The sequence below is a fragment of the Mastigoproctus giganteus genome, chromosome 11, assembly GCF_048544385.1.
Source record: "Mastigoproctus giganteus isolate SK-2022 chromosome 11, ASM4854438v1, whole genome shotgun sequence".
NCBI classification, from domain to species: Eukaryota; Metazoa; Arthropoda; class Arachnida; order Uropygi; family Thelyphonidae; genus Mastigoproctus; species Mastigoproctus giganteus.
This window is the reverse complement of record NC_143585.1, coordinates 29,721,827-29,735,017: the sequence shown is the minus strand read 5'-3', so window position 1 is coordinate 29,735,017 and position 13,191 is coordinate 29,721,827. Positions and strand designations below refer to the sequence as shown.

The following is a 13,191-nucleotide window of genomic DNA, read 5'->3' as shown; positions in this document are numbered from 1 at the left end:
TGAAATTTCTTTGGGAGCAAATTGCTTTTCTTCTGCTTCATTTTCGTCTTCTTCCTCGTATGCATGTTGATGCTCAATTTCAAGAAGATCGTCGTTACTTAAGTCTTTTGAATGCGATTCCAATAATTCTCTAACGTTTTCTGAATCTACTTCCTCAAAGCCGAGGTCTTTTCCAATTGTAGTAATTTCATCAATAACTTTGTTGACAGGATTAATGAAACCGCAAAAATCATTTGCGCATTCAGGCAAAAGATTCTGCCAGACAGCTCTCATGCAGCTGTTCGTCATTTCTTCCCACGATTTGTGTATGTTCTCAACTGCTTCTTTAATATCATAATATTAAAGAAGTTTAATATTAATAATAAAAGAATAAGAGTTACCAGAGCAAATTTCAATTTCAGAGTGGTATGGGGTGCTGCTGTCGAGCATTTTGGAGTCGATTCCCATTCATTTAAGTTAGAAGACCCTGGTGAGTGCGTATCACGTATTTGCCGCTTTAGGCGCCGTTGTGATTGCCAAGCACCGCAAGAAAAAAACAGCGCACTAATCAAATTTGATAACGCATATATTAAGGGGATAGTATCAAAAAAATTTTGCGCACTAATTAAAACCGCATTGTTCAAAACCGCATTAATCAAGGGTTTCCTGTACTATATTGTCAAAAGTATTCAAACACTTGATTTCAGGGAACTTTTTATTGATACCATCTTTAAAAATATATTAACCCACTTATGGCTTTAAATGACACACTGTATGTTATAATATGTAATAATATGTTAGCCCACTTATGGATTCAAATTACACACTGTATTGCTTTGTCAGTAAATTTTAAACTGAGTTTTGAAATACATTTTAAACCAATTTTTCCTCCGACACACAATCATTTCAGCTAGTGACTGTGGATGCATTGGTCTGGAACAAAGCCAACATTCCAGTTCTTCCTAAAGGTGTTCAATGGGGTAAAGGTTACAGTTTTAAGCAGACCAATGAAGCTCTTGCATGCCCATATATTCAAACCAAGTTGCTACTTACTGTGCAGGATGACATGGTGCACTGTCATTCTGAAAACAGAAAAGGGAGCCTTCCATCCTCTTCCTTCCACAGCACAAGAAGAGCTAATTTGTCTAGAATGTCAAGTACAGAAGGATATTCAGGAACAATAGTCAAATCCAACCCCAAATGGTGATAGCACCTCCAAATTTCAGCACCTCTGAAATTTCACAGTTGCCAAATTTCACAGTTGGGATGGCACACTAGTAAATAATGTTCTTTAGGCTGTCAGTCCCAAATTTGACCATCAGACTGGAGAACTATGTGCTGTGATTCATCACTCCACAACACAGTTTTCTAATGTTCCAGGGGTAAATTCAAGGGGCTGTGTTGTGTACTGCATGCTGTGATGAATGCAGTACACAACATTGTGTACTGCATTCATCACATGTGTGCTACATCTTTCACAAATTCCAATGTTTTGCAGATTCCACAATATTGCCTTTGTACTAATATTAGTTGATGGTATTCAACGAGGACTGATGGGATGTATGTGGTCACTTTCAGTCAATTGCTGTGGTCTTCCCAAACATTTCCTGGCTATAATAGCACCATGGTATTTCCACTTGGTGATTATATCAGCCACTGTGGATCAAGGGTGTTGTAGTTTAGTTTCAATGGAATGAACAGATTGACTGCTAATAAGGTATCCTAAAATTAATTCCTGAAAATAGAAGTTGCTAAGATCAAGGTGTCAATTCATCATTGATCTGCTTTTACCAAGAACACAGTTGCTTTTATACCTATTCTTGCCATGAGGATAGTGGGATTGGTTAATTTTTTAAACTCTAACCAGAGTATAATATACCCAGAGCACCATGAGGTAGTGGGAGAACTCTTCTTTATTTCAATTTCTGTTCCTCTCTGCATAATAACAGATACTGGTAAAAAAAAAAAAAAAAAAAAAAAAAAAAAAAAAAAAGGAAAGAAAGTTGGAAATTCAAAGAGAAAGTAATTTTCATGAAATGGACCTTCCAAAGTAAGAATCTGAAAGGTACTATTCATGGTTGCTCATGGCAAATATGGAATGAATATAGCTTTACAGTGTTAGAAGCCTTGAATACTAAGTACATCCAAACAAGTGAAGGCCCTCACCCTTAAAACAATTTTTTTTTTTTTTTTTTTTGTTAGTTGTTGGCACATTGGCTTTTGTGGCCGTAATGCACCTCCCAGAGTTTTTTTATTTTACTCTGATCCAAGCCCGAGCCAGGATTCGAATTCATGACCTTTGGGTTGCCAGGCAGGCACTTTACCCACCTGGCTAGCCTGGTCGGCCTTAAAACAACTATGAAATTTGACAATTGTTGGATACAACAAGCATTGGTCATTATTAGAAACATTCTTACACATTTTTGCAAGCTATAAAAGGAACACTGACCATCTACAATTATAATCTTTGGTATGGTCCATACCCATTATATTTAAATCCAAATTTATTCCATTAAAGACAGAGACACAATGGTCCAGCAAATTGATTTGTATTTCCTATTTTCTGATAAACTGTAATCAGTAAATTAATGCTTTCTTGAAATTTGGATCTAATCATTATTAATAACTTGATTAATAACTCTGTTTCTCCATAAACTAATCTCTTTCTCTTCATATATTTGTAAAATATTGGCAGTTAGATAATATTTATTATATTACATAAAACCCTACATGGGAGCACTAATATTTTAAGTATTATAGATCTAAAATTTGGATATTTTTAACCTTAGAAAAGTATCTCTAGCAAATTTTTTAACTATGCTCACAGTGCAGGAATTTTTCATTAATGAGTTAAATTTTCTAAACAGTTAAAACACTGTTTAGATTTGGCTTACTTCTTATACCACACGGAGGAATTCTCCTCCCAATTATTCCCACATTAGTTGAATTATTAATGCCATCAAGACATTTTGCCTATAGAATTTTGCTTATATTGCAATAAAGCTCAAGAAAGATGTCTAATTACAATAGCTTAAACTATACTCATGTGATAATACCATTATTTTACATCTTTAGCTTTTCAAACTGTAAATTTGTCTTAAATAAGATATTATTATTGAACATTAAAAATTAAAAAATGATTATTATATAAAATGTATATAAAATTATATATATAGAATATATATAAAATTATTATATAGAATATATATTAATATATATAGAATATATATAAAATTAAGTTCTTTAAATCAAGTATAATACTACTTACAGATGCCCATTTAATATCCCAAACATCTTTTCTTTCAAACTTTAGTTGTTCTCCTAAAGATTCATGACCAGCAGGTCCAATGATTCTTGAGTCCAAATCATAAAGTAAAAGGACACCTGTTATATCCACTATTGACATGCGGCTACAGTTAATACAAAATCAGAAATAAAAAAATTATAAAACCATAATAAAATTTTTTTTATTTTTGCTAGATTTTCTAAATATGTTAGGTTGAATTGGATTGAAAAGAAAAAAAAAAAATTTCCACAAACATATACCATTTGAAAAATGAGTGCAAAGTTAAATTAAGAAGTAAATATAAATATTCCTTGTATAAAAGATTGGTGATAATATTCAATAATTTCATTATTAACCACTTAAATTATCACTTTTTAAGTCTACTTGGTAGGTGCAGTATAAGTTTACTGCTACAGTGTTAAAAAAATGAAAATTCCTATACATGCTGTGTAAAGTTGAATAAAATAAATTAATTTTTAATTCACTTTCCCATGCAATAGAACTAAATTAGATTATTGTTCAGTCAGAAAAAAATCTTAACCATAGATTCCATGATTTATGGTCAAGATTAATCAAAATAATCCAACAGAAAATACTTACGCTGAATTACAATTAAGAGCAATTTTTGCAGGATGGCAATTAACTGAATAACGGTGGGTTAGAGCAAGATGAGGAAGAACATATCTTTGAAATGTTCCAGATTCTCTTCCCTATAATAGTAAAATACAGATTAATTTAGTGTTAAATATTTTGATTAAACAGAAAAAAAAAATCTTTTTTGGTCTGATTTTGAAACATTTATGGATATCACAGCAAATTTTTACACTGCTTAATTAATAATACATTAATTTTTAGATAAACTCTACTCTTGCTATTCATTTTAGTCAATTAATATTTATCTTATACAGCTTGCAACAACTGACATAAGCCAAGGACATCTTCTTAGCATACTGAAAAGGTAACACACAGAACTACAGATTAAAGTCTAGGATAGTGTCATGCAAACTTTTTCAGTCACAGAACCCTTTTGATTCCTAGCTTTACCAGCAGAAAATTAAAATATTTTATTTTATTGTTCTCAATAATAAATCATTGTTATTGATAAACAAAAAGGTTTCTAGCCCACCTTCCAAAATTTGCCCTTCCATGTTTCAAAGCAGAATAAAGTTGACTAAAATTTATTTATTTTATAAGGGATAACTGAGCAAGAAAGTCTTGTGAAAGAATAATGTAACTGAAGAAGGACATATGATATCCTATTTTAGTTACATTAGCAACTAAAGAAGGAATGCAGACCACAGTTTGCATACTTTGGTCTCAAACTTGGGCCTGGTTTATATATACTGTTAGCATTAGCATTAGTAGAGGCACATGATGCATGAAAGCAAGCTTATACAGCATCAGCAAAAAAAAAAAAAAAAAACCTTCCCATTTTACTGATCCATTCATTCCAAATGTTTGTCCAATTTTATCTTGAATTTATCAAAGTTATCAACTTCCACAACAATAGATGGAAGTTTGTTCCAACAATAAACTACCTGCTGGCTAAAAGCAAACTTCTGCACATCTATTCTACAACTGTCTTTCCTCAATTTGAATTTATGACCCTTCAGGTTCTTAATCTGAGCAAGCGGAAGTATCCCCTCAACATCGAGCCTGCTCAAACCATTCAAGGCCTCATACACCTCAATCAGATCACCCCACAGGTGCCTAGTATCCAGATGCTGCAACTTGCAGCACTTAAGCCTTTCTTCATAAGCACACCCCTTTGTTCCTCTCACCAATCTTGTTGTCCTTCTCTGTACTCGTTCCAACAACTTGACATCCTTCCTAAAATGAGACCTCCAGACTATAATGATATATAGGAATTTGTATAAGGCAGTGGTCAGGCCACACCTTGAGTACTGTATACAGTACTCAAGGTGTGGCCTGACCACTGCCTTATACAAATTCCTATATATCATTGACAAAACTCCATGACCTGCTCTGGCAGCCTGTCTGCACTGCTCGGAGAACTTCATATCTGACTGCGCAATTACCCCCAGGTCTTTTTCATTCTCCACCTCCCTAGTGTAGTACCCCACAGTTGGTACATTTCTCTTGGGTTACTGCTACCCATATGGAGTACTCTACATTTGTCAATGTTAAACTTCAGTTGCCACTTCTCAGTCCATCTGCCTAACTTTTCTCGATCCTGTTGTAGTAGCATACTGTCTTTATTGTTATTAACAACCCTGCCAACATTTGTATCATCTGCAAACTTGGACATTAAGCCTGATATACCTTCATCAATATCAATGATAAATACACAAAACAACAATGGGCTCAGCACCGAAAACTGGGGGACTTCACTAATAACATTAGTTCACATAGAGCTGTGTCCATTTATTACCACTCTCTGCTGTCTACCACTCAACCATTCCTTTATCCATTGCAGTAACTTGCCTTTAATGCCATACTGCTCCAATTTGTACAGCAGTCTTTCATGTGCAACAGTATCAAAAGCTTTCCTGAAATCTAAGTATATGATATCAAAATTATTTTTTTGCATCCAGTTCCTTTGTGACCACATTGTAGTATCCAATTAAATTGGTCAGAAGTGATTTCGCCTTAACAAACCCATGCTGTGTCTGAGCTATTAATGCTATCTTGTCTAGGTGATCCTGTACCATCTCTTTAACCAGTGATTCCATTATTTTTCCCGGAACAGAAGTTAAACTAACAGGTGTATAATTATTTGTGTCACCCTTTGAACCCCCTTTGTGAATTAGGTATACATTTGCACATCTCCAGCCTGGGGACCTCTCCTGACTAAGGATGCTCTCATAATTATAGCTAAGGGTTTGCTTGCTTACTTCATTATAACTGGATAGATTCCATTTGCCCAAGGTGCCTTTTTTATGTTCAACTTCAACAATTTCTCCTCCACTTTGCTCTCAGTTATTACAAAATCACTTAGCTCACTGTTTTGATAAACTTCTGGCATTCCCCTCCTTGAATAACTCCTCATGTGTGAATGTAGATGCAAAATACTCATTCAGTTTTTCAACTACTTGAGAAAGATGATAATAGTCGAACCATCTATGTTAAGTGGACCAATCTGATTCATCCCCCTCCTTCTAGAGTTTACATAAGTAAAGAACTCTTTGTTAAGAATATATAAGAATATATATTTTTTTCTTTTTCACTAGTACAGATTAATGTAACTGAAGGATATTATGCTGGAGCTTTAGCAGTTTTTACAACTGGGAAACACTTAACCAACATCGAACCTTGAGTATCAAGACTACAGCATTTAGTAATAAAAGTTAAATACATAGGACAAGACAGGTCTTGATTTTACTAATTTATTTCCTAAGCCATATGATTTGTAGAAATGGCAAAAAGCAAATTCTGCTATTCATATGGATTCCAAAAATGCATCCTAAGAAAACAGGTCCAAAAGAAAAGCAATTTTTAAAGTTCATTTGAATAGTTAAATTTTTCCATTCAAGTCCAACTGATTGGATTTAATGACATTAATTAATAAAAATATTAAAGCATTGTTTGTTTGTTTATTTGGTTTTTAGGAGCATTAGCAACTAAGGCCATATTGCTCCGGGAATATGTGGTGGTCATTCCCTTGACCTTTCCGCATCCTCCGTATTTGGTGGTGACAGGCTCGAACCCTGGTCTAATCAAGAAGCGTGTGCTACGCACTGCTGCTCCTTCCCACCTGGCTAAGGAGGCGCCTATTAAAGCATTACTGCCAAAAAGAAAGGAATATGTGTCAATTTGTGCCTTCAATTATAGTTTTTGCTGGAGGTTAATGTTTGTAATTATAAAAACAATCACAAACATGAGTTTGTGATTATTGTAATCACAAACATGAGTTATTCACCTCTTTGAGAAAAACAGAAAGATAAAACATAACATCATAAAAATATTATTTAAATTACTTACCACAATTAAAATCTTCTCAGAAGCTGTAATACAGCAAATTGGGTCTTTTGAAGTCTATAAAAATTTTTTTTTACGAATGACTAAAAAAGTTTCAATATAAATGAAATTTGCTTAAAAAAGTAGAAAGAAGGAAAACCCTTTTGTTAAATTTTTTTTAATCTAAAACAACAAAGAAGTCAGTAAAATTCTCATTATCTTTATAACAATTTAAACATTTCATATAGCAGCAAACCAACAAAAGTCAAAAGCAAATAAAACTGATAAAAAATTTAAGAAGCACTTATTTGAACTGAGTTACATTTATTAAATCTTAAATTATTATGGACAATTACAAGCGGAGGGGATAAAATTATTAGATGGAAAAGTAAACAGGAACACTCTATATGTTAAATAGTATTAATTTTCCAAAAAAATATTTCATAATTATTTTTCTCAAAAGTGATTCTAATGACACAACAGTGCAGATAATAGTTTAAGCACCTATGATAAATTACAACTAGAGCAGCCAGTGGTTTTTAGTATCATCTAATTTAAAACTATCTCTTGCTATATAAAATAAATTAGAAAGAGACAGAGTCACAAATCGGATCCTATTTAAAAAATAAGAAATGAAAGTATTCTGCAAGAGATGGATAAAACAGAAAAAATTATAACAAAACTAACTGATGCTGGTTTGTTATAATTTTTTATTTTTTAATAAATAAAACACCACCATCAAAAAGCAACACTATATGTGTAATTAAACTGTTGTAAATATTAATTTTATTTGTTTAAATGATAAAACAGTAATAAAATATATTTTGTATTTGTTGTTGACACCTATGCAGAATATATTTTGTTTTGCATGGCAGTGGCTAGAGAAAAAGAAATTAGCAGAAAACATGCATGTATGTATACAGACATAATACCTTATTAATATCGTTGGAATTGTTGCATAATACCTGATACAACATAGCCTAAGATGCTGATGTTCTGAAAAACTACCAGTGATAACAAGACTATTTTAAGCAGTAATTTGTGTCATGTTTAAAAGGTTGTTGTTGTTATTTGGTTTTTAGGAGCATTAGCAACTAAGGCCATATTGCTCCGGGGATATGCGATGGTTATGTTCCCTGACCTTTCCACATCCTCCGTATTTGGTGGGCATGGGCTCGAACTCCGGTCTAATCAAGAAGCATGTGCCACGCACTGCTGCTCTTGCCCACCTGGCTACAGAGGCGCCATGTTTAAAAGGGAAGTGCCAAGTTCTGATGTGCAGTACATTGTGTTTTGTCAAATAAAACTGTGAAACTGAGCAAATTTTTTTACCAGACTTAAAAGTTCAGCATGGCGATGAATGTTTATCCTATTCAAAAGTGTATGTGCTGCAAAACTTTCAGTGAATGGTTTAATGAATGATACTCAAATTCACTGTCTCCAAAAAATCTGGAGACTGATGGGGGTGCCAACTGGTAAAGATGTGTGTTTGAGTAGGAGCGTGTCCAGAACGTACTCTTTTTGAAAGATTTCTTGTGGATTATTGCAATGATGGATTTCAAATTTAGATGTCACCAATGTCTAAACTGCTAGGCTTTCAGGCAAGCCACTTAAGCCCACCCCCCCACTACTGTTCATTTCATGGTGACTCCCTTCAAAGGCATGGCATGAGAAAAGCTGACAATGGCTTCAGCTGGTCTGGCCAGTGTGGGATTAAGTACTGATAGTGACCTCACCTCACAGAGGGCACTTTGACCCTATAACTTTATTTCCCACCTCATCCCCCAAACTTTCTATTGGTGTGCCGTACAACCCTAAAAACTTTATGCTGCTCTTAACAGCCCCCTTGTGGAGGGTGGATTGCCTCCACAGGGAGGGATACCCTCTATCCCTTTAAATTCTAACTCCTGGTGGAAGCCTTCCTATCATTCACAACTCAAACTATCACCCCTGTGCTCCCTTCCAATAAAAATTGCTACTTTTTTTTCTTTTTTTTTAGGGCACCTCCCTAGTAAGCTCAGGTGAGGCTAAGATTCACACAGCCAGAGAACTTAATCCCTACTACCGGGCGCGGCTCCCTGCACCTGGTAGGGTTACTAGCAATTGGTGGTGTTCCATGGCCCTTAGACTAAGAGGCCAGATAAATAACATAATCCTACACTACACTACATAAATCACATATAACTCAAATTATCTGGCCTTCTGGCCTTTACAGGGTACAGTATTCAACACAAGAGAACTGATCACAGATTTGTGGGGAACCACTAGTGCTGCTTGACCCTAAACACTATTTACTATGTCTCAAAAAAATTCAGAACTGTTCCTTCTAAGGCAAGTTAATTGATGATCTTTTTTTTCCATGATGCAAAAGATATTTTTTCACTTTTTGCATCCTAGAAAACACTAAGCGAGTGACATTTTTATCAATTTTAGGGAATGCAAGAGCGCTAATGCAAATTACTGAAGAAAAATTAAAGCTGACAATGCTGTCATAAGAGGATCAGCAATTCAAAGGCATCTGTTTTCAGCAAGACAAAAAGCCAGTCCCCAAAAAACCACAGTGAAAATACCCCTTGGTATATAAATTGTCGGTTGTTTCCTCCTCCCCCACAGTCCACCACCTGATTATCATTTATTGGAACCATTAAAAGCATTCTCAGGAGTAAAATATTTCTTCAACTAATAACTTTTGAATGCCTATAAAAGAGGCAATCAAGTTATCAGCAAGAAAAAAAAAAAAAACTTACTCATATTTAAATTGAGTCATACAAGACCAAATTAAAATTCCTTCATAAATTTAACATAAATATGGCACAAAAATAAGGTAAAAAAACTATTTTCCCCATACAAATGCTAAATATGGATTTCACTGTGTGTGTGTGTTTAGACTTTTCTGCAATAAGTAATAATAAAAAGTAAATAGGAAAATGTTTGAATGGAAAGGTAGGAAAAGAGTTTTATTCATATCCTTACTACCTACTGTAATACCAGGATCCCTACTAAAGGGAAGGGCAGTTACGTTCCCGGTATATCCAAAGTACCTCTATTATTATACACTAATTTTTTTTTGCTTTTTGCTTTCTACTTGCTAACTTTAAATTTTATACCTCAAAATCTATTAAAGCAATTCGAAGTGCTATTACTATCCTCACTCTTACCTTCTTTCATCTTAATTCAGCATAAGCCATTTCTATTTCACTATTTAATAAATAAGTTAATTATTTTTCACTGGTAAATAGCTTAAATTATTTCCTTTTCACAGGTAAATAGCACAACAGAATTTTCACTTCTAACAACACATGTAATTTATAGCTGGCATTTACTTTCTGTATTATTTGTTTGACAGCTATCTGTTGGGCTAGCTGCTATTTTGCTGCTAAATTTTAATATAGTTTGTATAATTTGGATAATTTTCCATTATTTGGACCTAGCTAAACTAGCAGATAACAAACAGAAACAGGCTGCCTTTGCCAATTATTGATTGGATATATTGAATGGTTCTAACCCTCGTCAATGTACCATTCAATGTATCCTAATATCAGTAACTTGCCTCGTCATCATCATCATTTTATTTTATTTTATTTGCATTTATTTTATCTTATTATCATTTGTTTATTTATATGGTATAACACATTAAACCAACTCAGGCTGTCTAAGTGTTTTGGCCTCATGGCTCCCTGGGTATACTTTTATACTGAATACCTTTATTCTAAATCCATATGCTAAAATCTTATCTTACATCTTCTTTATTGGCCTAAAAGCTAATTTGTATGCTTTTATTATGTATATAAAGTGCTTAGCATCATAATACACAGCCATTTCTGAATAAACAGAAAATTTTTAAGGTGGCATCGTTTTAGGTTATATCTCATATTGTGAATGCCTTCATAACGAGTTGCCATGATATTGCACTACTTGTAGTGCAATATCATGGCAACTCGTTATGAAGGCATTCTTGTAGTGCACTACTTGTAGTGCAATATCATGGCAACTCGTTATGAAGGCATTCACAATATGAGATATAACCTAAAACGATGCCACCTTAAAAATTTTCTGTTTATTCAGAAATGGCTGTGTATTATGATGCTAAGCACTTTATATACATAGTCTAAATTTGTTCGCAGCTTGAGGCTCTAGCCCTAAATGCGCCTTAGCTTTTATTATGCTTAATACACTCTTATTCAATTCATTTGGCCTTAGGGCTCTCTGGGAAAGCCTTTATTGGAACAAACGGAAAAGAAGAATAAATGTTAGACATAAATAATAGCCCAGAAACCCCTATATAATTTCAAACTTTAAATCCAATTAACATGACGTATATAAGATTTAGAATAATGCCAATTACATATTAATTTAGCGGTACCCCCCGCCCCCGAGAGGTACCAGTTCCAAAAGACGTGAAATATCACCAAAAAAGGGGGTTAAAGGAACTACTAAAAGATGACAAAATCAGAATAAATAAAATAAAATAAAATAGACTGGCCATCATGCCCCATATCGACAGAGGACCACGAGGCCAATAATGGTCATGGAATCGCTACATTTCAATCGCTATACAAATCGTCGCAATGGTAGTATGGGTTGATATGCTAATTTAGCAGCGCCTGTGCCACCATCTATTTTCCTTTCTTCTATATAAGCTGATTCAGCTTACAGTATGTCAGTGGTGTGGCTCTGCTTTAGAGTGCTGTCTGTTCTATAATTTATTTTTCGCTGCATAAGGACCACCGCCGTGCAAATCCTCTGCATTGGAGGAAGGGTGATTTGGTACTTCGATCTTTTCACCATTGCAACGATTTGTATAGCGATTGAAATGCAGCGATTCCATGACGTTATTGGCCTCGTGGACCTCTGTCGATATGGGGCATGATGGTCAGTCTATTTTATTTTATTTTATTTATTCTGATTTTGTCATCTTTTAGTAGTTCCTTTAACCCCCTTTTTTGGTGATATTTCATGTCTTTTGGGGGAAGGTACCGCTAAATTAATATGTAATTGGCATTATTCTAAATCTTATATACGTCATGTTAATTGGATTTAAAGTTCGAAATTATATAGGGGTTTCTGGGCTATTATTTATGTCTAACATTTATTCTTCTTTTCCGTTTGTTCGTTTATTTGGTTACTTTTATGTTAATTTTCGCTCTACAGTTTTTGCCATACTACTGGCTTATGTTTTATTTTATTTAATTTAAAATATATTTCGGCTTCATATGGAGGAATTGCGAGTTGCTGCCTCTAATGAATGCTCAATTATTTATTTATTTACTTTATTATAATTTAACTTTTGTCAATATTTAATGGTAGTATATATATAAATATATATATATATATATAATCAAATTACTAAAGCGTGGAACTGTGATGTTATATTTACTAATGCTATAATTACTAAAGCATTGAACAGGGATATTATATGATAATATTAACCAATCGGATTAATGCCATCTGCGATAGAACATTACATCCATCGTTATGCAGTAATGAAATAATGTTAAAATGTAGAGGCCTTCCTGTCATTTAAAAACACGAAGCAATCCATGACCTAACTGGACCCTAGGCAACAATAGTTAAACATAAATATTAAACTCAATAAAAATTATATATAAATAGCCGTCCGCAGGAAAAGATACTTTGCAAGGGACTTTGTCGAGGGCTAAACCCCTACAAAATACCAAACCCATGGCTGGCAGAGCTATCAGTTTCTGTTGTCATCTGCCTGTATAACTAGGACCTAAAGAAGTCCATAAGTACCCGTAAGATGGGTATATTATAATAAGATATAAAAATTATAATAATAATAATAAAATTAAAATTATAATAAAATTATATAATAAAATAGAAATTATAATAAAGAAATTAAGTAGCTTATTAATAATAATTTTGCAGCATACAGGCTGGATGACATTTAGCCCGACCGATAGCTGAAACAAAATAGTAAATAAGTAATGCTGAGAACCAAATAATCTGCTAAACATAGTAAGCTAAATTAGCTAACAAAAGAAGAA

The 13,191-nt window shown here is 33.7% G+C and overlaps 1 protein-coding gene across 1 annotated transcript in view; it reads right to left on the bottom strand.

Annotated features, from left to right (window-relative positions):
- Positions 1-13,191, bottom strand: part of Oseg4 (intraflagellar transport protein Oseg4) — a 270,266-nt gene that overhangs the window by 107,964 nt on the left and 149,111 nt on the right. The window contains exons 16-18 of the mRNA XM_090385309.1: positions 7,208-7,261; positions 3,866-3,975; positions 3,248-3,389 (exon numbers count right to left, since the gene is read on the bottom strand). Coding sequence (XP_090241435.1) covers positions 3,248-3,389; positions 3,866-3,975; positions 7,208-7,261 — 306 coding nt within the window. The remainder of the gene's footprint in view (positions 1-3,247; positions 3,390-3,865; positions 3,976-7,207; positions 7,262-13,191) is intronic.